Genomic DNA, 26,729 nt, shown 5'->3' on the forward strand with positions numbered 1-26,729 from the left:
GAGAAAGTCCATTTGGAGGTCATGTACCTTTAGCTGGAGGAGCTTCTTCTTTAGGTACAGCAGCAGGTATTTTCTTCAGAGGGACAGTTTTCTTTGTCACTGCAGGTACTTCAAAGATATTACATTTTTTAAAGAACATTACAATATACAAAATGTAAGTAACAAAGCAGCAATGACAGACACATAACATCTAAGGAAACATTAGAATTAACACATTAAATAACAGATTAGCACATGGATGGAATGTTGAAGATGAATAACTAATTTGTAGGGAACATGTTGCTTTATAGATTAATTGAATAGTTGGTGTACCTTTAGCTGCTGGAGCTTCTGGTTCACTAGGAGTAATAACAGGGATTTTTTCTTCTGTTGGAACTTCTCCATAAACTTCAGGCTCTTTAAAGATATTAGTTTATTTTACATATTATAACAATATTTACAAGACAAGATTTGAAAGACAACTTACAATGCAAAAATGCAGACATGTATGTGGACAAAGATCTGTTTGAACATAAATTATTCAAATATCTCACTTCAGCCTGATCATTTACCTACTGTTGCTAGAAGTGTCCATTCCCAGTTAGTAAAATACAAATTTACAGAAATATTTAATTTTATTTTCTAGTTACTTCATTCTGAGAACTAAATAGAGATTGCAATTGAATTTCACATGTCCTCATCTGGCGTTAACTATCTATATTCTATCTCAAAAATTAATTGTTACTCAGGATAGCTCTTAAACCAGTGTCTACTTAAGTTCATTTCTTTGGTCCAATGTGGCTAATGTGCTTTCCTGAATCAGAAACTTAGTCTCTCTCTTATTTATGTTTCTTTCTCCCATTATTAGAGGAGAAGAAAACATTCTAAAAATGTTAATCTATAACTAAATTTTGGGGGAGACAGGGTGTCAAAGACATGGATGGAAATTACTTTTAAATAATCAAAAAAATGAATTGAAAATGTCTCATTTTGCAGAGCAATCTAGAGCACGAATCAATACATTCTTTGCAATTTACTGCTTGGTAGATGTGTCATTGATGTACCTTCATACAAAGGAGGCTCCTCTTCTCTAGGAATAATGGTGAGTACTTCCTCTTCAAGGACAGCTCTCTTATGAAACTCAGGAACTTCAAAGATATTAGCTTTCTTTTAGTAACCTCAAAATAATTTTCAACTTTCAAAATCCCAAACAGAAATATACCCAGAAAACTAAATTCTTTGAGGTCCCTAATACTGTGCCTTTTCAAGAAAGAAATACTGAGTAGTTCTAGAACTGTCTTGCTAGAACCATTATGTGAAGGAATTTGTAGTTTCTGCTCTCAGAGAGCATAAGCCATTTGCTTTTCTCACTGTATTGTCATGCTTTTCCTTCTGATATGTGTAACAGCTTCAATGGTTTTAAATTACTAGCTCTTGCTCTATTACTTCTCCACCAATATCACGACCAATGTATTGGCTTCAAAACCCCAGTTTAAACTAAATTCACAACTATATTACAAATGTAAGAGCACTAATGGTTTACATGCTGGTAGTGTAAGTAGCGATAGCTCCTCAACATGTTTTCATTCATAAATCAATGTATTTACTATTTAGCACATGTATAACAGGTGTCTGAAATGTTTGCTTCAGAATTTTCAATTTATCACTGAGAGTTGAATCTGAATTTAGAGACTAGATACTCTTGTCATGGTATGAAGAACATGAGGATCATTTTAAAAGATGTTAGTTGGGAAAAACAACAGAAATATTTCCTTTCCATAAAATCTCTTATCAAAGGTTCCTTTACCTTTCATTGGTGGAACTTCTATTTCGGGTGTATGTGTAGGTTTCTTTCCTTCAGGGACAGTTCTTATGGGAACAGCTGGCCCTTTAAGATATAATTTACTTTTAGGGCTTTCAAAATTATTTGGAATATATTAGACAGAAGAAGAACAAATCTAACAAGGAAGATCCATGAAACAACAAAGGATTAAATGGTTCCTGAAAGAATATGTATGTTAATTCTGAAGATTAGAATAGAAGAATAACATACTAAAAAAATATTCTTGAAAGATGGCCATACATTTGGATAGTGAAATCTCCTTCCTTTTCAGAAGAAATAAAAACATTATTTCTTTCTGAACTACTTTCATGCGTGGCTTAATGACAGAACACACATTTTTTAACGCAACTCTCACATATTTTCAACAAATGACTTGAAACCAACAGGCAAAAAGACTCAATCACAAACAGTTGAAAAAAACACTGTGGGGACATAAAACATATGCACATCTTTCTCAACAAGTAATGAAGACAAAAGGCTGAAATCAGAGTTCATGACTCATGAGGACAATGCAGAGTAGGTATACCTTTAGCTGGTGGAGTAATTTCCTTTTTAGGAACAGCAGATGGTACTTTTTCTTTTGGAACAGGTTTCTTCGGCACTGCTGGCACTTTAAAGACATTGGTGTTTTTTTAAGAACTTTTGCAGTTTGAATATTATGTAAGAATATAAGTTAAACAAAAAGCAAACAATGCAAAGAGTCAGAAAATTTAGAATAAATACAAAATACAGTATCCTCAATTGCTATTCTATTGAGCAGTGACCTTGCAGGCCATCCATCTGGTCTATTTCACTTGGATTCACATAGCTAGAGTCTTCTGTATTCACTGAAAGAAAAACACTGCTCTTGTTGGGTGAATTTTTGACTAGGATAAGCCTTAACAATTAGATTTCATGAACTATCAGCTCTAAATAATGCCAGCTTGGAATATGGTAAGATTTTAATTTTCTATCAACTAACTACACATCCTTACAAAAAAACCACCAACACTTTCCCAGATTTCATTCTGATAATTCATATGAAAAACAACTGTAAAAGTTAGCACAAAATGAATTTCTCTCAAAGTGTGTGCTCTGAACAGAAAATTACAGAGCTTCAGACTGGTACAGAAACTCTACTAGCATCCACTGACAATTGCTATTCATGACACTTATCTTTTGTAGAGCCTGATACAGAAAACACCTATTAAGATTGTATGCACTCCAGCAAATAATTAGGTTGAAGAAGGTCTTAGTTTTTTAGGATTCTGTAGGAAACTAGGGTTTCACTAATATAGTGCTATAGCTCAAGACTTTTATTAATTTATTCATCTGCTCGTTTTCAATGATTAGGTATAAAATGTCACTTATATTGTGATGGCAAAAATTAAATCTTGAAGGTCCTCCTGCACTTCCTTTGTCCTCAGAAAGTAACTTGTCTCAGTTTTGATTTGTTAAAGAAATATTGGTTTTTTAGTAACTTAATCCCTGTCTTTGACTGTACTGCAAAATAAAGTTAAAGGTCTAGCAGTCAAATCAGAATAGGTAAATCACTGGATTTGGGGATTCAAAGACTCAGGCAGAAGGCTGTGGTTTTAAATTTGTCTAATAGCTGATGTACCTTTAGCTGGTGGAGCTTCTTTTTTAAGAACAGGAACAGGTACTTTTTCTTCTGGCAGAGGTCTTTTAGGCACCTTAGGCACTTTAAAAAACATTTCATTATGGATTTAAAGTTATTTCTGAGGATTTACAACAGATACAAAGACAGCAAGCAGAGCAATCACTCATTTGTGCAGGAACTATCTCATCATTTATGCAGAGACAAGCAAACAGCCATTTATCTCAGAGTTCTTGAGCAATGAAAGCTAAGGAATATTAGCATACATCTTTCTATATATCTCTTTAGATACACTTTCTGTTTGGCATGATGGATCCTATGATCATAAATATATAAGATGAGAAGGAAGGTCCTGCATGAGTTGTGACATTTCTAACTCACAGGAGCTAAACTGAGCAAATGAAACATATATTGACGCATAAAAATATTTAATTCAGGCTGAAACTGAAGTGCTTCAGAAAATAATAATTTACTTTGCTTGTGTCATATCTACACTAGCTCACTCTTGGGCAGTAAGATGGGGAATCCTCCCATTCCACTCTGAAGGGAAGAATTCCAGGAAGGAGTAGAGAAACAATCTTTGAATGGATTTATCATTATCAGCAACAAATACACATAGGACTACAAAAGGGGAAAAATAAAAATAAACACAAAAAGGCGGCTTAAGCAGTAGCTGGAAATTCAACAAACTATAAGAATAAAGAAATCATGACTTGATGTACCTATAGCTGGTTTGATTTCGTAAGCCTCCTCATATACCTCCTCATATTTCTCAGAGATCTCTTCCTTCTCCTTAAACTCATACTTTTCATAGAAATCTTCTTTCTCCTCAGCCTCCTCTTCATATTCCTGTTCCTGAATCTCCTTATATCTCTCAGGTTCTTCGGGTTCCTCATATGCCTCAATTTCTTCAGTTTCCTGAACTTTCTCAAACTCTCCAATACTTTCATATGTCTCGTACTTCTCATACTCTTCATATGTATACTCATACTTCTCCACCACAGGAGCAGGAGCAGGGACTTTTTCTTTCCGGACAAGTTTCTTGGGTACTTCGGACACTTTAGAAACAGTATTATTGTTACTACCTTACAATTATTTATCTTTTTTTTTTTTTTTTACAGTTACTCAAGATGACCCACATAGAACAGAAAATGTACTTGATAGCCAAGTAACAAGTATAAGTTTTATTCAAATATAAGAACATGCTCCTGAAACAGTATATATATTATAAAAGATTTTAGGAATGAGGAGGAAAAACAAATCTTTGGGAGGAATAAGAAGAAATATATCTGTACCTTTAGTTGGTGTAGGTTCTTTGGGTTTGGGCACGACAGCAGGCACCTTCACTTCTGCAACAGCTCTTTTACGCACCTCAGGGACTTTAAAGATATGGATTTCTTTTAGCAATTTTAAAAAATCACCTTAAAGCAGTACATGTAAAAAGCACAAGAAACAGAGCTTTATGGCACTACAATGTGAACATTGATAATGAAGAGTTTTGACATAAATTCAAGCAGAAATCTCATACAATAAAGACAAAAGTTAGAAAGAAGAAGGTTGAGTATTTTTAGCATAAATATTAATTATAATCAGGAGTACATATACCTTTTGCAGCTGGAACCTCCACTTTTTCAGGGGGGGCAACAGGTACCTTCTCTTCAGGAACAACCTTCTTAGGCATCTTGGGTACTTTAAAGATAGGACCTAGCTTCAGTGGTTTTTTACACAATTTTTAAATAGGCACAAACCCAGAAGCTTATGAAGAGCAGAACAAAAACTTACAAACAAATAGTATAACGACAAATATAACACAAGACAGATACACTAAAATGTCCATTGCTGAACTCAGCGTGTATGAAGAATGTTATCTGTTAATGATAACAGCATTCACAAACTGCAATACCTTTGGCTGGTGGAGCTGGCACCTTTTTAGGAACAGGTTCTTTCTCTTCAGGAACAGGTTTCTTAGGCATCTCAGGCACTTTAAAGACATTATTTATTTTAAGAATATCATCTGCTAGTAGTATGAGAAAGACAACAGAAAATACATACAAACAGACATAATGAAATAAGAAGTGACCTGCAGAATACGTTTTAAATGTTTTAAGGATGAAACAGAAATAAAAACAGAAGACACTTTATATCCATAGTAAGACTTCTTGAACAAGTCAAATAATTTCAGAACTTATTTTTCACTAGGAATTTGACAGGCACTCAGACATCAATACAGAAAGACATCAGGGACACAAAACTAACATAAATAATGAACAAAATAAAATAAATAGAGACACTGAATGAGAATAACAACACACTGTTTTCTTAGGTATTAATTTGTGTACCTTTTGCTGGAGGAAGCTCCATTTTCTCAGGAGTGGGTACAGGTATTTTTTCTTTTGAGACAGGTTTCTTAGGAATCTCTGGCACTTTAAAGATATTATTTTGCAAACACATTTTAAAATTAGTTTCAGAGCATTAAAAGCATGAAAAAACATGAAAAAAAGATCAAAAGCTCCCCCAAAAGATCATTAAGATTTACATACAACTTAGAACAAGAAATAAAGATGAATTTCAATGAACCCAAAAGATCTCATGAGTAACTTGCAAGAAAAGATCATGTACCTTTTGCTGGTATAATTTCCTCTGGAATAGTTTCCTCTTCTTCTTCCTCAGGAACAAAAATGGGAACCTTTTCTTCAGGCACAACTTTCTTTGTCACCTCAGGTACTTTAAAGATATTAATTTAAGAACTTTACTTTCACGACAACACAAAGAAAAGGTCATAACATAAGACACAAAGACAGAAACTTCAAAGTAACAATAGTAATAAAAATAAGGGAAACTCTATTAGTTATTTTTCACTCCCCGAAAACAGCAAGTGCAATTGGGGTAAAAGGTTAAATGAGGGTTAGCTCTTTTGCCCAACTCTTAATTACACAATATCATTGCCAACAGAAAACATTAGCAAGATATGCTACAAATGAGAGGTTGTAGAAGATTATCAACATCTAATTTTTTACATAAAAAACTTCAAGTGTCTGCTTTTCAATTTTTTTCTAAAAAACTTAGCTGCTAAGGTAGAACTTGCTCAGCACCAAACGGTGGCCTCTGCAACAGTCTGCCTCCACTCTGAATATCTCATTTAGGGTATATTTTCTAGTTTTATTTTATATAAGTTTAGCTAAAAGGCTTGAGATTTTAGAATACTCTCAAAGTACATGTCAGAATGATCTCCCTGAAGAATATCCAGGTAAAGACCCATAAAATATTATTCCTGGTATTTTGTTTAAACCAAATTTACATTAATTTAAACATTAGTTCTGAATAATGGCATCACAATGAATTCTTTCATCCACAGCAATCACTTAAAATGGAAAACAAGCAGATCATTCGAGGCCTGATTCTCAGCCCACTGAATTCAATAACAAAATAGACAATGAAGCCCTGCCCGAGACCTAGCACTGCTCACTACAGTGGGTACTAGAACCAAGGACCTGACTTTACGTGAGTATAAATTGATTTTTAAAGTGAGGTTCCACTGAAATATGAAAATGTAAGGGAGAGGATTTATCTGCATACACCACAATGTGATATACCTTTAGCTGGTGGAATTTTCTTTACTTTAGGAACTGCAACAGGTACTTTTTCTCCTGGGACAGCTCTCTTGGGCACCTCTGGCACTTTAAAGATATTGTTTTGGTAAGAAATTTTCCATTAGTTTTAGAGCATCAAAACTACTAAAACCACGGAACAAAGTCACAAAGACCAATAATAATAAGAAAAGTCCCCTCGGAATGATAATTAAGGTTTACATCCAGTTTAAAACAATCAATAGAGATGAAGGTCTATTAATGAACTGAACAAAGCTCTCCGATAATTTTCAAGAAGGAATGGTGTACCTTTTGCTGGTATCTCTGGAACAGCTTCCTCTTCCTCTTCTTCTTCTTCAGAAACAAAAATAGGTACCTCTTCAGGCGGAGGTCTTGGTATTTCTGGCACTTCAAAGATAGTATTTAATTGTAAAAAACTTAGACACAACATCACAAACTGAGAGACAATTTACACAGAAGTTAAAGAGTATGAATTAGCAAGTACATTCCCCACAAACTGCTATGATACTTCAGTTAAATTCTAATAACAAACAGACAGAAACAGTAAGAATCATCATCCACATATTCAGTTATAAGAAGAGATACCTTTGGCTGGTGGAGGTTCTGGCTTTTTATATACAGGGACAGGTACTTTCTTTTCTGGAACTTTCTTGGGCACTTCAGGCACTTTAAAGATATTTTTGTTTAAGAAATTAATTTTCAATGTAACATAAACCATAGTAAAATGATAACTGTATAACTGATACTAAGATTACACAAATATGGTAAAAGTTGAAACATTGATTTTATCCACAGATTTATGCACAGATGTAAACCTACAAACATATAGACTACAGCATTACAAATTGTCGTAATAAGGCTAAGGGAGAAGTCTGGCTGTTAAGTCACGTTGTTTATCTTTTGGAGCATCTGTTTTTGAAACAGCAAGTAATTTTAAATAATTTAGAGATATAAGATCCAAAAGACAGAGACAAGACACGAACATAGACATTTTCAAAGTGTAGAATAAGCATAGCACCCATGACTAACAGATATGGCCACATTACAGTGTCCTGATCAAAAACAGGTCAGTGAGTGGTTCAGTATCAAACACACTAAGATGAGGAATGGGATTGCAGTCTTCTAAAGATGAAGAAACAAAACTAGAATTATGCAGTTGAACCAGAAACTGGTGTACCTTTGGCTGGTGGAGGTTCTTCCACTTTTTTAGGCACTGGGACAAGTACCTTCTCTTCTGGCACAGGTTTCTTTGGTACTTCAGGCACTTTAAAAATATTATTGTAGTTTAAGAATTTCATTTTTGAACCATAAGGTAAAGAACAACGATATGAATCAGTAAAGTGGAATGACAAAGAACTGTCAAGAATAGAAAACTCTTTTCACTCTACATTACATTAAAGAGGAAAGGTGAACAAAGACTGGTTTTTAAAATATGTTTTTTTAACACATTTAGTCAAGAGCTGATATACCTTTGGCTGGTGGAGCTTCCTTCTTTTTTGGTACAGGAACGGGAATCTTCTCTTCTGGCACAGGTTTCTTCAGCACTTCTGGAACTTAGTAAGATATTGTAAATTTAGCTTGGCATAAGAATCTAAAACAACATGACACACAAACCAGTGACACTAAACAACTGAACACAAAAGAATCACAAATCTTAAGAGTAACAATCCTTTTACTATCTTCGTGTTTAACACAAGTGAGAAGAGAAATGAAGTCTAGAAGCTCTTTCTGATCACAGCTAATTACAAGTTCATATACCTTTAGCTGGGGGAGCTTCCTTCTTTGGCACTTGGACTTTCTTTTCAGGTACAGGTTTCCTTGGCACCTCAGGCACTTCAAAAAATTATTTTGGTTAAAAAATAATCCACAAGCTAGTCAAAATAGAAATTAAACAAAAAAGACAGTGGCACAAACATTTTATATTAAGATCCCCCTCCAAAAAGAACAGGAAAAAGTAATGATCAAGTAAGGTATCTGAAAAATACTGTGAATTACATGTTCAGAGCATGTCTGCTAAGATAAAGAGATGATATATACCTTTTGCTGGAGGAGCTTCTTTTTTCTTCAGAATAGGTACTTTTTCCTCTGGAACAGGCTTCTTGGGAACCTCAGGCACTTGAAAGATACCATTAATGTTTTAGGTATTTAGTTCTAAATCAACAGGAACATTAAGTGCAAGCAAGCATCACAAATACATACTCAAAACATACAGCTATGATTTAAGATGGTTTGATTATTAAGACAAAATAAAATAGCAAACAAATTATATGAACTGCTATTATGTCCATTCTCCCTGCTCAGCCATTGACACCATCAATAAAAACGCTTTTATCTTCAGAGGCTTATTTGCTGATCAAAAGATTGAGTTAAGACAGAGTTTGACTTTTTAGAACCAGCTATTGAAGAAGATAAGTGTGATGGTAGGGAAACTTGCAAAAATACTTTTTTTTTTTCCTTCAATTTTTGGATGTTGATTACAAACATTAAATGAACAACTACTTGTTGTATTAGATATTTATTGGTTTTGGTACTTCTCCTTATTTTCCCCTAAAGCTATGATCCTAACTCTTCTCAGGCATGTAATAGGTTGCACCTGATCGTGTTGAAGAAAACAGCTTTGTATATGTATTGAATATATATTGCTGATTACATTTTCTTTCTCAGAAATTTCCAAGTGCTTTCTACATGTAAAAAGTAAGCACATCAAGTTTATCAACTGATTTACTTCAAACACATAACTATGGACACATTATAAGTAACCAGCAGTTTATACCACAATTCGTTGGGTAGTGGCAATGTTTATGAGTGGTTTACTTTGATGGAAAAAAATAATAACCTGACACTGCTGAAATCAACAGATTTTCCCTTTAACTGCAGTGAGGCAATGGTTTAAACTAAAATGTATCTTAACATTTTCTATACTCCAAAACCCAGAAATATCCATACAAGTCTTATGATGACAGAAGAGTAATCCCACCGGCTCTGAGCATACTGAAGAAAGTTTGGAGCATGTATGAATTAAACTTAACTACTATGATAGAGTCAAAGGAAATGTTAGCTAACCCTAATCTTCCTGTTCAGGATTAACCTGGCTTTTGCAGTGTACAGCCTGGACTTTCCTTTACTAGGTAAAATACACTAATCAATATGACAAAATTCTAGTGCAAACAATGTTAAATATAGTTTTGGCATTCATTGATTAGTCAAAAGAAATTCTGAACTTCTTGGGGAAGAAATGCTATAGAATGATTTGAATCAGGACTGTAAAATATACATTATTAAGTACTCTTAGATGGTTATGTAATTTTGGAAAATCGGATATAGCTAGTCTATAACTTTATATTACGATGTAGAAAGGCTTTATTACTGAGATCTTGGCATGACCTAGTTGTCCTCTGTAAGTAGTGAATAGTATGTTCATCCTGTACTAATAATGTTGAAAATTTACACCAGTACCATAAAAATTATTCCTAAGGAAAACACCTAAAACTAAGAGTATTTGAACATGGTAATTTAATAGAAATTTTACATCTTTGCTTTCCATTAAAATATATTATTCCCTTCAAGAAATAAATAAAAAACAACTATAGGGTTTTCAAAGATTTCTGAGAGGAAGTAAATTCTACTTGTGTTCCTAAATCAGTTATTTTCAATTAACCTACCTATTTTCTAGATAAACATATTTTTTGTCTGTGATTGCAGAATTCTCATAAACATTTCTAAGTATTTCAAGCACAGTCTGATAGCAAACTTAGATCCCAGACAAGGCTGAAATAGAGTTCAGTTAAATTTTCTTAGTGGGTTATACAGACTTCATATGAAAGAGAAATGATCATATATGACATGGAACATTTAAATAAAGAGGCAGTAGTAAAGAGTAGACATACAGGCATCACATGTTTTCTACACTATATACTAATCATTAAGCATCTTGAAAAAAGGCACACTGTGAAGCACACTAGAACATATTAAACCAAAACTTTGGTATATTAACAGAATGAAAAGGTACTACTTTTTCTCACACAAATCCTAAAATTAAAGTATACCTCTAACTGGTGGGGGAGCCTCCTCTTCATACTGGGGAACTTCTGACTCTTCCTCCTCATATGCAGGAACTTCTTCTTCATAATAAGCAGCTTCTTCTTCATAATGGGTGACTTCTTCCTCTTCATATTGAGGAACTTCTTCATACTGAGGAACTTCCTCCTCATAGTGACTAACTTCTTCATAATGGTGGACTTCCTCCTTGTAATGGATTACTTCCTTCTCATATCTGGTGGCTTCTTCCTCTTCGTATGTTGGAATCTCTTCTTCCTCTTCATACTGAGGAACTTCAACATATACTTTTTCTTTTCGGACAACTGTCTTGCGTACTTCAGGCACTTAAAAAGATATCAATTGAAAGAATCTTACAATTCAGCACATAGATCTTACTAACAATAAGGATCACAAGGCATTGTCAAATAAGAATTAAATCAAAGGAAGAACATTTCATACAAAACAAATCAGTATTCACTGTACATGAAACATAGAAGACACACAAAATATTGTTACTGTATTTCAATACTTTATCCAATATACCTTTGGCTGGTGGTCTTGCCATTTTTTTAGGAGGATAAACTTGTACTCTTTCTTCAATGATAGCCCTCTCTGGTACATCAGGCACTTAAAAGATACAGTACATTTACATTTAAGAATTTTTAAAAAATGTTGTTTAAAAGCAAAAATATTCCTGGCAAGAAACACAAAAACATATCTTACAAATACATGGCTGACATGTAAAAGACAAGGGTGCTTATTGACACTGGACATGTAACTATGGAAGCCATTAGGCTGTTTTTTCAATTATGTAACAAGAAACATTTCAAGATCCCAATATAAGCAGCAGTGATTCATCCACTGATTCCAGCAGTGAAGTTAAGCTTGCTAATGGGCAGAACCCAAAGTCCAAATTCATCCAATTACAAAATCCCTAGAACCCCCTGTCCTCTGTGGCAGCCCCTCTCCACAGCAGTGACACTTTTCAGTACCTCAGTAATAGATCACTGGTAACAAAAAATTTGCATAGGAAACTCCAGATGAAGATGAGGGAGCACACAGAGAAAACCTTTGTTAGTGACTAACAATGGATAAGAGCTCTGGTCTAATTAAAGGCAAAAGAATTAATTGCTCAGTGAGGAAGGCATTTTTTGTTGTCTGTCCCCTTACAAAGTGGCTTGTTTGTTCAGGCGTGGCAAGGAGCCATTTCCTATAAGAACAGGAAAATTTCCAAAAGATTAAGGTGTGAATATGTTGAGTTTTTAAGATTTATTCAGGAAAGAATGCATGCTATGTTTAAGCAACATATTCTCTTTTTCAGAGCAGCAGTGCATGAGTCTTGTCTTCTGAGGCAGGTGCCTTGGGAAATTTTTGACCAATATAGCTGGAAGCTGCACAGAATATTACCCCAGCATTTTGATGTCTGGGAGACTACTAGACTTTTCAATTTGGTATTTTCTTAACAGACTGCAGATCTTTTCTGATCTTCTTAAGAGATGGAATCCATTTTGTCTATGCTTTCTTCATGACAAGCTACAGTGAGCGTAGATGAGTGGATGCCACAAGTCTCGATGCTTGCTGAGTGGGTGTTATTTTGGGGGGAATGTGAAAACTGACCAGCTCTTTAAATATTTTCTGGCAAAGCACTGCTTGATATTTAATTGCAAGTGCCAGGTACATCTGTGTTTGAAATCTTAAACTAAAATTGATTGGAACTGGTAACTTTGGTTGATTTGATAACAAACTGCACTGTGCATGAGTGCCCTTGCCAGAAATATCAGGATTCTTTTGTCCTAGCTACAACGCCTCTGGTATCCCACAGAAGAACTGTTGCATTTAATGTTCTTCTGCTTTGACATTCCAGGCCAGCTGGTATATTACCCCTGCCTTACAGAAAGCCAGTCAAAGATCTTCCATCCTCCTCTTAGTAGTCATGATCTGCCTGTCCCCCCATCATTCTCTAATAAAGAGACTAAATAGATTATTTAACTTCATACTGATGTGATTGTATTAATCTTTCGTGATATGAATATGATAATGCTGTTTATCAACAGCAGCAGGTCTGAAAGTAGTAAGAGGCATCTTGTGGGTCATTTTTCACAAATCAATAGATTGCCTCCAATCTATTTCTTTATTCTATTTCTTTAAAAACTGTGGATTTGTTGAAAGCCCTTGAGCTGGCAGGTCCAATATATGGGATTCTGCTAAGTGTCTCAGCCAGGCAGGCAACAGCAGAGGTAAAGGTTTTTTCTCTGACATTCAGATTTAGGTGAGGAATTGGTATAACAAAGCAGGAAAGGACAGGCTTTCTTTCCAGAAGAGGAAAGCATGTTGATATAAATGAAGGAAAAGGCTGCCCTGTTTCCCCAAAAAGGTCAGACAGGTGGCAAGATTTGCAAAGGATGACCTAGTGAAATGGTTGGGCTTCCACTGTGACAACAGCACTAAGCCAGAAGGAAAGATTTAAGTCTTTTATGAGAATGGAATACTGTCCTGTGGTATCCTACAAGCTTCACTTTCAGGATAAACTGACAATCTGCACAGGACATGAAACTGTGTTTTGTTGTGGTTTTGTTTGTCTGTTTATTAAGTAGATGACAAGATGTAAATCTGGACATAGAATGTTTTTAGTCCATTCATACCTGTGTATGAAATCTCCTTTTCTGTGTGAAGAGAAATGGATACTTCCTCTGACATAGCCCAGTGTTCTTCTTCTGTTGGTACTTTAAAGACAGTTTAATGTTAATATTTTTCTCTCGTGTAATATCATGTACAATAATAAATATCCCATTTGGGGTTTCTTAGACAACTAACTACTATTTCCTGACACCTCCCAAACCCAGAGTAATTGGGTAAAATATGTCTCTAGGGTTTCTCAAAGACTGTTAAATTTCCCTGGGGACTATGGTGGAACACAGTGGTGGACTTGGTAGTGTTAGGTTAACAGTTGGACTTGATGATCTTAAGAGTCTTTTCCAACCTAAATGATCCTATGATTCTAACATTAAAACTTCAAGAAAGATGCCAGACTAGCAGGCTTGAAGCTCTGGTGGTACTGCATGAGGACAGTCTGTTCATAGATTAAATCCATGGGTAGGAGTACCTTCTGGTGGTGGAGACACTTTTCTTTTTGGAACAGCAATGGATACTCTTTCTTGTCTGGCAATTTTCTTTGGTGCTTCTGGGACTTTAAAGATAGCAATTGTAAGAATACTAAATTCTAAAAGAAATAACACATTTTCTGAAGTTCATCCGAAAGAATTATGGACAAACAATTATGGGGAAATAGTACACATTTACATAGCAAAGATACTTATAATAAACACAACAATCACACCAGACATACAAACATAAAAACATTTACATTAATAGAGAAAATGACCAGCTGAAGCTTTAATGCATAGTAGCTAGATATGCACTAAGTAATTTGAAGACTACTAGTTCGGGGGGTTCCAGGAATAAATTCCCCAGATAAATTAGACACTTTGAAACACCGTGCAATTTTAGTATCAGCAGCAATATCGTTAAATATTAAAATAGTATCTACTAAAATACTAAATATAGTACAAGAATAATATATAGACTAAAACACATCAAAAACTAACAGCATATTCACACATCATGAAGTAAGATGGAATGATTGAGATGAAAGTAAGATGTAAATAATTTGCTTCTAGGCTCTTCAGAAATGTATTTAAACCACAAAATACCACACATACAGGATACATAACAAAATCAGTTTTCAAACACAAGAAAATCACAGAAACAGAAGACATATTTGCAAGTTTGAAACCCTTCACTAAATATTGACAATGTTAGAAAACATGGATAGTTTTTTCTAAATGTGTTTGTATTTATTTAACTTCTTCACTGAGTAAATGTCTTCACTCAGCTTTCCAAAGCTCTTAAGCAGCCAGAGTGATCAGCGAAGTTAAATAGTAGTTAGAAAATACAAAGAATGCAGGTATATAACTGTTCTGTCACCTTCTGCATTCTTTTGCAGGGGAGAAGACAAAGGTCTTTTTTGTTTCTAATCAAGTCAGGAGAGACTGGGATTTGAATAACCAGGCAGATGGTATGATGCACATGCACATCTGATACTTAGAAGCTTTCTCTACTTTCAAGGGAGGTTGTATACCTTTAGGTGGTGGAGCTGCCACTTTCCGTGAAATTGGAACAGGTACTTTTTCTTCTGGCACAGGCTTCTTGGGCACTGCTGGCACTTTTTAAAAAAAAGTTTATTTTAAAAGATTTTGAATTAATCACAGTTTATGAACATAATCAGATGACAAAATACAAATGTAAAGAGTTGACATTTCTTCAAGTCAAATAAAAAAAGACAGCAAACATTGAGCATTACAGCTTGTGTTAGACAGTTAGACATTATAAATATAAATCAGTACTCTGAAGCAAGACTTCTCTTGTGTAGCTCTGAAAAATTATATACCTCTTTTCGGTGGAGCCTCCTCTTTTTTAGCAACTGCAACTTTTTCTTCTGTGATAATTTTCCTGTGCACTTCAGTCACTTAAAAATAATAAGTGTAAGAATATTTAATGGCAATATTTGAAATGCAGACATATATAAGTTTTTTCTACTTAATCTGATTTGTTATAAGAGAAAATCTAAGTAAACTTCAACAGCAACAAAAAATGAGGCACTGCAGAAGGGTGTACTTTACTGCCATAGCACAAAGATGAGTATATAGTCAAAAGAAGGGAGATCCAGACAGATGTTACAGATACTAGCAAACAAACACTTATTTAAGTAAAATGCCTAAACACAAATACTGGAAGGCCAGACAAAAAGACCTTCATAATAATAATATTCTCAGTTTGTTTACCTCTGGTTGATGGAGGTTCTTCAACTTCTATCTCAAAAGTGGGCACCCGTTCTTCTGCAGGTTCTTAAAAAAGATTGTGCAGCTTTAGAAAATCTGATTGACTTCACCAACAGGCATAACATAAAAGATGAAATAACATAAATCTCATCAAGACGACACAGGCCACATTGTAGACACAGACATAAGTACATGTTTAATGTTGAAGAAATTTGATATGTGAGATATATTTTTTATCAACATGCATATATGTTAAAGACGGAATGCAGCAAAAAAAAGCATTTTTTGCAACATGAACAAACCACTGATATACCTCTTGCTTGTGGAGCCTCCATTTTTTTAGGCACAGGGACAGGTACTTTCTCTTTAGGAACTGCTTTCTTATGAACTTCAGGAACTTTAGAAAAATGAGTAAGATGAGAAGGAAGATGAGAAAGAATATTAATGTGTAATATTTGTAATTGCTACTACATCAGAATGTGTTTTACTGAGTTAACACAAACCCAAAGATGGAATTTGAGACAACCATTTATAGACACTGTCAACATGTACAAACAAGACAGTAAGACAAACATAATTCCCTTGAAGATACATCATCCAAATAAGGAACTGGTTTATACCTTTAACTCCTGGAGCTTCCTTAGGGGCAGCTGGAACTTTTCGTTCGGGGACAACTCTCCTATGCTTCTCAGGCACTTTAAAAGATTACAATACACAGTTTTACAAAGAGGAGTAGTATCACTATAATATGCACACATTTCCTTAATACAAAAAACCACAAATGGAGATAAACATATAGCGGCAACATAATGCTCAGAATGACAAAACAACCAATATTTTGTAATGAAAAGAATGTATACCTTTAGCAGGTGGAGCTTCCTCTCTTTTAGGAACAGTTACCCTCTCCTCTATGTAGTAAGATTCTTCTTCAGTCACTTAAAAAGAGTAAAATAAAAAAATACTTGAGTTTAAGTATTTGACATCTATTACTGTCTTTATGACCCTGGTAAGCAACAAGATATTTGTAAGACAAGAATAAGCTTTTGCTAACAGACACCTCTGGTATTACAAAATCTACATTCAAGCCATCTCCCTCTGAAGCCAATGGAAAACATCCAAGCAATTTAATGAAACTGAGATTGAGGTCTCATCTTGTATTTCTGTGGAATTTGAAAATGCTCAGTATTTGAGGCACTAAACCAGCACTTTCCATTCCTCTGTCCACTAGTTCACTAATGTTGGAATTTGTCCACTTTGAGAAAGCCTCTCTCTCAAATACTAAGAAAATTCCTTGACTAAAGCCATCCCTTGAAAATATTTTCTATGGTATCACTTGTAATGAAAATTGAGTCAATCACTGTATGTTACTGTCCTCCACAGCATTACAGGTGGAAACAACTTAGTCATTTTATGATGAAATGGTCTGAGGAACCAGAGTGTACCATGATATTCTGAAGGGCCTTTACTTCATCCAAGTGACCTGGTGGAATAGGAACTTCCAACAGAGAATTTTTATGAAAAAAAAGAAGGGCTGATAACTCTCAACATCCAAGAGATACCTAATTATTTTCACAGAATCACAGAATCATCTAGATTGGAAAGACCTTGAAGATCATCTAGTCCAACCATTAACCTAACACTGACAGTTCTCAACTACACCATATCCCTAAGTGCTATGTCAACCCAACTCTTATAAACCTCCAGGGATGGGGACTCCACCACTGCCCTGGGCAGCCCATTCCAATGCCTAACCAAATACTTCCTAATATCCAGTCTAAACCTTCCCTGGTGCAACTTGAGGCCATTAGCTCCTGTCCTATTGTTTGTTACTTCGTTAAAGAGACTCATCCCCAGCTCTCTGTAACCTCCCTTCAGGTAGTCGTAAAGGGCAATGAGGTCTCCCCTCAGCTTCCTCTTCTCCAGACTAAACAACCCCAGTTCCCTCAGCCGTTCCTCCTACGACATGTGCTCCAGACCCTTCACCAGCTTCGTTGCCCTTCTTTGCACACACTCAAGTAATTAAATTTTCACTGTATCAAAACAGGATTAACTGCTACACTTTACAAATGCAAGCAAAATAGAAATTGTAGACGTTCTTGGCATTAAAGTTTATAAGATATGAGACATAATTATATAGTCGTAAATTTTTCTTTATGAATAGAGTCGATATTAATCCACACTATTTTTGGCACAAATAAAAAATTAGTTTTTTGCTTTCACCTAGTATTCCTGAATTTTGGTCGTACCTTCAGAAACCTCTTCTCTGTGAACGGAAATAGACAATTCCTCTATTTCTTCTTCAGACCATTCTTCAACTGTTGGTTCTTTAAAGAAAATAATTAGTTTTAGTATTTTTGGTGGATGGATGGATGGATGGATGGATGGAGAAGATGAAGACCAATTCTTACAAGTTCTACATAACAATGACAAATATGCACACAATACAGAAAGTGATGTGCACACACATATGTATCATTTGCTCTAAATGATGTGTTTTGACCATGCCCCATGTACCCTATTGTGTGTTGTTGTATCTCTCAAATATACTTCACTGGTCAACTGTCAGACCATCAGAATGCCTCAGCTCCCCAGACTTCCCCACAACAGCCTAGGGTGGGGGGGAACAACAGTCAAAGAATTAGACGTTACTCCTTGATCCAGCTACATGAAAGTAAGAAGTATAGGAATAAGATGAGAAGGGTAGGTCAAGAATCGAAAGAAAAGCCTGGCATGTGCACATCTACAAAAGTGACTGTATCAGGGAAACATCAACTTATTCTGGAGTAAGAGATTAATTTGCAGGAGACAAACAGAAATTATCACTGCACATATCCATATGAATATATATGTGCTTGTTCATATTTTAGATAGATAATATTCATATCTGCTTTTAAAAACTCATTTATGTTTTTTAATAGAATATGTAAATTGTCTTGACTGGCTAGTTATTAATGGGATATAAAAACGATCCAAATGTTGTTTTCAGCTATCTTGAAGCAGGTATTTTGTGGAATTATACTAACTTAAAACAAGTGATGTCAACCTTCCCTGAGTATGAGAATGTGAACTAAAAGAGCTTGTGAGAAGCTAATGTTGCAGAGAGAAATAGTATCGCCATCTGTGGGGCTACAGAGAGCTTTGTAGGGAGTATGACAAATGGATGGTTACAGTCCTAATTAGAAGAGTCTAAACTCAACACTATACATCCATACTTCTTACTATGATTTCATGAGAGTCTGATCCAAAGCTCATTGTATTCAATGGCAGAGTTTCCATTCCTGTCAATGGGGTGGGATCCTGTCATTCAAGACTGAAATTGTAAATGGCACTCAGGATGCTCTTAACTGCCTGCATGTCTGAAAAGTGTTCAACACAAACCTCATACAAGGTAACTAACACGAAATTTTTGTGGATTCTGATCTTGATCTTAGAAAAATAGACTTGTAGACAAGGCACAAGTTTCTCACTGTTTTCTACTTATAGTGTACCTTCAGGTGGTGGGATTTCCTCTGGAATGGCAACAGATATTCTTTCTTCTGTAATAAGTACTCTTTCTTCAAAAGTGGCTTTCTTCTGTACTTCAGGCACTTTGAAAGATAATAATATTAGAAGTATGCTTTTCTAATTCCATTGTGAAAGCAATGTTGCAAAATGCTAAAAATAAGTTTCCAAATAATTACTTAAGGGTACTTAGTACGTAACACATAATAGAGATTCAATATTTAGAAATAATAATTTTGTAAGTATTGCACAACACATACAACATACTGTAATGATTCACAGTCACTAAATCAGAACAGCAGAATTCACAGGGGAAGCACAAAGCATACCTTTAGCTGGAGGAGCCTCAACTTTTTTAGGAACAGCAGGAGATACTTTCTCTTTAGGGATAGGTTTCTTAGGAACGGCAGGCACTTAAAAAAAAAGTATTTCGTTTTAGACCTATGAAGTGCAGAACTGGCAAAGGCATCACATAACAGAAATGTATCATTCAAAAAGATTACACGTGGACATATTTTGCTTACAAAACACAACAGCTGAACAAGCTGAGACAAATGCAATATTCTAAAGACTAAAACAAATTATATTACACTGAACAGTATTGTACCTTTTGCAGGTGGAGCTTCTACTTTAGGAACATGGGGTATTTTTTCTTCTGGAGCTGGTTTCTTAGGTACTTCTGGCACTTCAGAGATATGAATTATAATAATATTAAGTAACTGAAATTACAGATAAGACTGCATCTGTAGCACAGTTATCCACAAAACTGACACAAAAGATACACAGCTAATGTAACTGAAGTACAACTAAAACCAGATTCACTTAACAATCAAGACCAAAACTGGATGAGAACAAGATGCTTAAGATAACAAGAAAAGAATGTTATTTATTCAAGTGTACCTTTAGGTGCTGGAGCTTCCTCTCTTTTTGGAACAGCAATTTTTTTCTCTGGGGGAGCTCTCTTAGGCACCTCGGGCACTTAAAAAGGAAAAAATATAAGATAACTGAATTGTATATTTCAAAGCTTTTTTTATATATAAAATTTCATTAATCCATTCATAAGAATATCAAGACACCTCACATAACACATTCATACACTTAACATAGAAACGTATGAGATGAGCAACATATATTTGAAAAAAAAAAAAAAATCAAGCCAGTCTGTGGAGGCCTATCAAGTGATTTAAGACCGATTTCATAACTGAAGAAAGAGTTGCCTAAGTTACCTGGCCTTAAAAACTGCTGTGTATAGACAGAGAATGATATACAAAAAACCAGTTTCTAACACAACCATGATTACGTACAGGCTAACAAAAAAAAATTAAAAAGGTATTCAACAGGTACATGTACACTCAATCACTAAGTATACCTTTGGCATGTGGAGGTTCTTCTTTGGGAACAGGAACGTGTACTTTTTCTTCAGGCACAGGTTTTTTAGGCACTTCAGGAACTTTAAAGGTATTAACATTTGTTTAAGTAATCTTTCTAAGACTTCTGAGTTCATCTTAGATGAGAACAGACATACAGTATAACACACAAAGACTGTAATCATCATATGCTTATATTAAGAATCCTATTAGGAAAACAACACAATAGTACAGGACTGGTTAAAGCCCACATTCAGGGAAGAAATTCTTCACTGTGAGGGTTGTGAGGCACTGAAACTGGTTGCCCAGAGAAGCTGTGGCTGACCCCTCCCTGGAAGTGTTCAAGGCCAGATTGGATGGGGCTTTGAGCAACCACATCTAGTGGAAGGTGTCCCTGCCAAGGAGATGATCTTTAAGGTCCCTCCCAACCCAAACCATTTTATGATTCTGTCTATGATTGTATGATTCTACAATACAAAAGATGGCGTACCTTTTGCTGGGGGAGCCACCTCCTTTTTAGCAACAGCAACTTTCTTTTCTGGAACAGGTTTCTTAGGGACTTCAGGCACTTTGGAAAACATTGTCAAAGTGAGAGAGCTTTAGTTTTTTGACCACTTACCCAGATTTCAGTAATCCAAGATTACTTTATAGAACATAGTATCTGGACAAGGAGCTGAGCACTGCAACACAATACAATGTACAACCTTTTGGACATACACTGGACTACATGGGAAAGACACTACAATACAATATAAAATTCCAATGTTAACATTACTGCACTATCACGTTCATGGCTCTCTCTTGAAGTAAAAACACCCTAACTTTCTGCAAAAGACACACAACATAAACAGAAACAACAAGCACAAGACTGTTAGGAAAGAGAAGGGTCAAAGCTGAGACAAATGCAAGCTGTAAGCTAAGTTATAGCACAAATGAAAAAGTAGAAGTATGGAGATAATGCAAAATCAAATAATGCATATGGAAATAATCCAAAACCAAAGCCATGTAGAGAGTAAATTCATAAATATATTCAAGAAAATATGAAAAAAATATAATGAAAGACAACTTGTTTGGTTTGGTTTTTTTTCTGTTTTTTACTAAGGCAGTAGAAATACCTTTAGCTGGTGGAGCTTCTTTTTTAGGGACAGGAACAGGCTTTCTTTCTTCTGGAATATGTCTCTTTGGTATCTCAGGCACTTTAAAGAGATATGTGGTGAACACTTAACAGACAGTAAAAATATTTGGCAAATCACAGTAAGTTATTTGCAACACGATGGATAAGCAAACACTACATGTCAAAAAATACGCTGTTTTATCAAACAGATACCATATGCTTATCTCAAAAAATGCTATTCAAAGAATTATTTAAAGCAGTGATGAAGAAGAATTAGGTTTAGAAATGCAGTAGGGCTTGAACTTGTGAGAATAGAGCCATAGAAAGATGGAAAGATCTCAGTTCTGATATCCTATCCTTTGGTAAAGAGTGGTACAGGCAGATAACATGAAAGTTCAGAAAGTTCAGAAAAAATGAGTGAATGGTGATAGAAAGATTTTATTCACCTTCAATGTGAGGGATCTCCACTTCTGTAGAAATGACTTCTTCTTCTTCTTCTTCTTCCTCTTCAACTTCCTTATGTGCTACGATAGGAATTTTAAAGATATTAAATTTGGATATAGGAAATATCAATGTCTGTAGTAAATCTGAAAAGCTTTTAAGAAGATATTATGTGTGTCCAGTACACAAACCTCACTGAAACACATATGCTAATATGTAAAAAAAATTCATCCAGAAAACCAACAGCATGTGCAAACCACAATGAGTTTTAATTAACTGAAGATTCAAATTGTTTTAAAAACTTAAATACTGATTAGCCTCTCATTCTTAATCAATCTACCTTCAATTGGGTAAACAGCTTCAAAGAATCTTTCTTCAACTGTTTTCTCATGCTCTGTTGGCTCTTCAAAGGAAAGCATTTAAAAAATGTTAAAATAAAATAGTTGATATGTTGGCATCTATTAATCTAAAGAAAACTGAGGCTGGCTACGTAACACAATGAACAAAAAGAAGCAATGCATATTGAAAGACAAATATACGATGTGTCTAAATATGTAATTTTCCATACATAAGAATCAATTAAAGAAAATCTAGTATGATTGAAAGATTGTTTTGATTTGGGTGCACAGATTTTTGGTTTTGTACATACCTGTGACATATGAATACTCTTCTTCTCTGTGGACAGAAACCGACATCTTTTCTTCTGAAACAGTCCATGTTTCTACTGTCGGTACTTTAAAAATAGGATTTTGTTTTAGTATTTTATATTCTAGAGCCACATTAGTGGTAGTCAGCATGTGAGTTTTTATCAAATCTGTATCTGTATTGCACATTTCAGTCTTAGACATATTTAGACAGTCAGTATTCATTCTAAAATACTGAACACAAACCAAGCATACAAGTAAAATATTTAGTGTCTGTTAAAGACTAAAGACACAGACACCTTTAACCCAAATTTTAAAATAAATGCGTGCGCAGGCTTTTGGAAATAGTATATCAGAAGAATTCCGAAGGTGGTTCTTCAAAGCAATTTTGTGGCACTGGGCCAGAATTATGCTCATTATGTAGTCATAGGCCAGCAGGCAGAACAGGTGAAGAAAAAGCTAAATCACAGTTCAATAACCTGTAGGCTGTTTTAAACAAAAATCAAAAGGCTAGCCACAAACATGTTAAAAACAGACTTTATGAAAGGTAAAAGCAAGGTACACATGCCAGAGTAGTCACAGCATGACCAGTACAATAGATTCAGGAACATACACACAGGCCCACATATTCACAAGAAGCACAAGAACACATAGAGTGCTGGAAAAATTATAAACTGCAATTGAAAGATGCTGATCTGTACCTTCCTTTTTCACAACTTTTTCCTCAACGATCATTGGTGTAGGTTTTGGTGGTAGAACTTTCTTGGTAACTGTTGGCATTAAAAATTTGTTATTCAGTCATATATTTAGCAAAGAGATCAAAATAAGTTTACAGTTATCTAACAATGATGTTGAAAATACAACAAACAAGACAAACATAATCTAACTCGGTAGCTAAGTCAGGCTGCTTGGAACCACGCAAAGCAACAGAAGGAATGTGTCTGCTTCTTTTTTTTGCTACCTCCTAAAGGGGCTGGGTAACTCAAGGTGTTTAGTACACAGGTCATATCCTGACATATATTGAATTGCAGCCAACAAACTCCTGCTGCAGAATGGGAAATGCTATACAAAAGGTGGTGGCTACTAAGAGAATAAGGATTCATCTTTATTTCATAACCAAACAATTAACCAAGACATCCTGGTAGACAGGTCAATATGGAAATCTGAGGAAAGTGGGGATTTCACATCTTCAGCTTACAGTGAAACAAACCGTTTCACCCAGTACAATTTTACACCCACTTCCTTTCTTAAAGCATTGGTACTTAGCAGCTGCATTTAGTATTTTCCCCTAAAAAGCTTTTCATCTTCCTTTATAGAATTCATCAGAAACTTTTATTAGATGTTTCAAAGACTGAAAAATTGATCAGACCCAAGTTACATGAAGACAAAGCATATGCAGATCAGCTAAGTAACAATAGCCACTACTTTAATGTAAAGATGACATTAAGGCAATTAAGCAGTAGTTACCCTCAGCCCGTTTGACTTTTTCTTCTCCAACCCTCTGAGTGGTTATCTCCACTTTTTCATCAACAGGTTTCTTGACAACTGTAAGCAATTCAGATATGTTTATTGTTTAAATAATCTTGCAAATTATTTTCTGTACACAAACCAAGAAGAACTGGCTATTTTCTTGTTTAGGATGTTATAACCTTTGCACATCTTGTGCGTTGTTCAGTGGTGGTGAATGGTGGTGGTAAAGGCACTTGTGAAACAGGTGATGAGGCCCACCCTCCCCTGAGAGATATGCAGTGATCTAAATAGAGGACACTTCTCAGAAGTGCAGCATTTACTGGCTCAAAAGCACCACCCATACCCAAGGCTAATATACAGTGAGAAACAAAGATAACTGAAGCTCAGTTTGATTTTGCCAGCAATTCTTGGTTGCTTCAACCACCATTGCCACTATTATCTCTCTACTCGAAATATGATGTGGGAGAAGAGGAAGGGTTGCCACAAGTCACGCTCACGTCACTGTCCAATATAAAGAGAATTCTCTCCTTTTCAGTGAAGTGTGAATAACCACCTTCACCTTGAAGAAGATGCATGACAGATCTTAATCTGCATGTTTCTGCTTTGCAGGAAAGTCATACCTTTACGAACTGTTACTTCTTTCTTTTCCTTCTTTTCAGCTGTAATTGCTGGTGGTTTTCGCTCAGGCACAGGCTTCTTAGGAACTTCAACCACTTTAAAAATAATAACATCACTTAATGATGAAAAATGCATTGTCTAAATGCTTGATACACACAAAAGGTACTAGTTATGCCATTATAAATTTATGAAGTTGAAAAACACACACAGTTTTGGAGGTCCAATTGTTGCAGTAAAATTTTCTGTTTATTTCCAAGTTTGATGGTTTCTTGTCAGAGCCAAATTCTGTTCCTAGAGGCATATATGTCACTGCTACCCCAGACAGTTAAAGCATGCAAGGAATTGCAAAATACAGCTATTAACATCAAGCAATTAATGTGTGAAACATGTAACCTAAATCAAGTTTATCTAGAATACATAAAAAAGATAGAAAAATATTCAAAACAGCTAAAAATGACACATATCCTTACAAACTATGAACTCACATTAGGCTTTAAAGATGTGCCAATCTGCAAAGCCCATTGGCAACCAAATTATAGTGTATCAGTTTCTATCTGCACCTATACCTCACCATACTAGAGTCTTTGTCTTATCATCAAGTGCCAATTAAAACTTGGCAGCATATTATGGTTTAAGTTATTGTAACAAAAAATAAATCCCAAAAATGCTGCCTGGCTTAAAATTTTTGGGCCTTAAATATGAGAAAAGAGAAGCAATAAAATGGCATGATAATTAAAATACCTTCTTCATGAATGACTCGTTTTTCTTCATAGCTCACTTCTCTTTTCTCATAAGCTTCTTCCCATTCCTCTTCCCCTTCATCATAGCCTTCTTCCTTGACATAATATTCATGATCTTCGCCATAATCTTCTTCCCATTCTTCATAAGTTTCTTTGGGCTTTTCATATATTTCCTTCTTTTCTTCATAAATCTCTTCTCTCCTTGCCATGGATGTTATTTTGATCTCTTTGGGCTTCTCTGGCAGCACCTCAGGAACTTAAAAAAAAAAAAAAAGATTATTTATATCATAGTCTGGAATTTGCAAGGCATATTGGATGATGGCAGTTAATGAAGTTATTTCATCCTCACAGATGGTTTAAAGAATTTCTTATGCAGTCCTAATCACCTTGGATTTTAAATGTATATGTTTTTAACAAAAAGACAAAAGTGAAACAAATTTGACTAATTCAAGGGAATTAGAAACAAATTGCCTTGTTTCTACAAGGTAATTTTACTATTTTTTAAAAAGATTTTTTAAAAAAGTATAAAAGTTACCTTTAGGTGGTGGGACTTCTTCAGGACCTTTTTTAACCACCTTTTTGGAGACTTTCTTTACTGGAACCTTTTTTTCTGCTTAAAACCAATAAATTTTAAAATTTAAATTTAAAGAAATCCAACCAACAGTCATAATGAAACATGTGCACACTGTCCAAAGACTTTAAATATTCTTACCTGGCTTCTTCTCCACTGGTGGTGGAACAAGAGGTAGAAGAATAGGAATAGGAGCAGCTTGTAGGAAAAATGAAATATTTAGAATAAAATGTGATTATGATGTTTTCTTGTAAATGAAGAAGAATCCTAGTGCATTTGGAAAATATATGACATGATTTTATTGCAGCTGCAGAATAAAAGCAAACATGGTGCTCATTCTGACAGTTTACTGTAGCTGGA

General features: G+C 35.0%; 1 protein-coding gene across 1 annotated transcript in view; it reads right to left on the reverse strand.

The window, feature by feature from the left end:
* The window catches only part of TTN (titin), a 242,809-nt gene that overhangs the window by 125,254 nt on the left and 90,826 nt on the right, over positions 1-26,729 (reverse strand). Inside the window, exons 108-149 of the mRNA XM_074829250.1 lie at positions 26,511-26,567; positions 26,334-26,411; positions 25,800-26,054; positions 25,061-25,153; positions 24,438-24,515; positions 23,672-23,740; positions 22,976-23,059; positions 22,667-22,729; positions 22,332-22,409; positions 21,887-21,967; positions 21,262-21,339; positions 20,305-20,382; positions 20,012-20,089; positions 19,734-19,817; positions 19,392-19,490; positions 18,150-18,227; positions 16,764-16,838; positions 16,524-16,598; positions 16,217-16,300; positions 15,907-15,969; positions 15,513-15,590; positions 15,204-15,287; positions 11,074-11,409; positions 9,065-9,142; positions 8,786-8,860; positions 8,497-8,580; positions 8,205-8,291; positions 7,613-7,693; positions 7,316-7,414; positions 7,013-7,096; positions 6,039-6,143; positions 5,759-5,842; positions 5,323-5,400; positions 5,025-5,108; positions 4,715-4,798; positions 4,142-4,477; positions 3,423-3,503; positions 2,349-2,432; positions 1,787-1,867; positions 1,044-1,127; positions 313-396; positions 28-108 (exon numbers count right to left, since the gene is read on the reverse strand). Of these exons, the coding sequence (XP_074685351.1) occupies positions 28-108; positions 313-396; positions 1,044-1,127; positions 1,787-1,867; positions 2,349-2,432; positions 3,423-3,503; positions 4,142-4,477; positions 4,715-4,798; positions 5,025-5,108; positions 5,323-5,400; positions 5,759-5,842; positions 6,039-6,143; positions 7,013-7,096; positions 7,316-7,414; positions 7,613-7,693; positions 8,205-8,291; positions 8,497-8,580; positions 8,786-8,860; positions 9,065-9,142; positions 11,074-11,409; positions 15,204-15,287; positions 15,513-15,590; positions 15,907-15,969; positions 16,217-16,300; positions 16,524-16,598; positions 16,764-16,838; positions 18,150-18,227; positions 19,392-19,490; positions 19,734-19,817; positions 20,012-20,089; positions 20,305-20,382; positions 21,262-21,339; positions 21,887-21,967; positions 22,332-22,409; positions 22,667-22,729; positions 22,976-23,059; positions 23,672-23,740; positions 24,438-24,515; positions 25,061-25,153; positions 25,800-26,054; positions 26,334-26,411; positions 26,511-26,567 (4,080 nt within the window). The remainder of the gene's footprint in view (positions 1-27; positions 109-312; positions 397-1,043; positions 1,128-1,786; positions 1,868-2,348; positions 2,433-3,422; positions 3,504-4,141; positions 4,478-4,714; positions 4,799-5,024; positions 5,109-5,322; positions 5,401-5,758; positions 5,843-6,038; positions 6,144-7,012; positions 7,097-7,315; positions 7,415-7,612; positions 7,694-8,204; positions 8,292-8,496; positions 8,581-8,785; positions 8,861-9,064; positions 9,143-11,073; positions 11,410-15,203; positions 15,288-15,512; positions 15,591-15,906; positions 15,970-16,216; positions 16,301-16,523; positions 16,599-16,763; positions 16,839-18,149; positions 18,228-19,391; positions 19,491-19,733; positions 19,818-20,011; positions 20,090-20,304; positions 20,383-21,261; positions 21,340-21,886; positions 21,968-22,331; positions 22,410-22,666; positions 22,730-22,975; positions 23,060-23,671; positions 23,741-24,437; positions 24,516-25,060; positions 25,154-25,799; positions 26,055-26,333; positions 26,412-26,510; positions 26,568-26,729) is intronic.

Source organism: Strix aluco, chromosome 6 (genome assembly GCF_031877795.1).
Source record: "Strix aluco isolate bStrAlu1 chromosome 6, bStrAlu1.hap1, whole genome shotgun sequence".
Taxonomy (NCBI): Eukaryota; Metazoa; Chordata; class Aves; order Strigiformes; family Strigidae; genus Strix; species Strix aluco.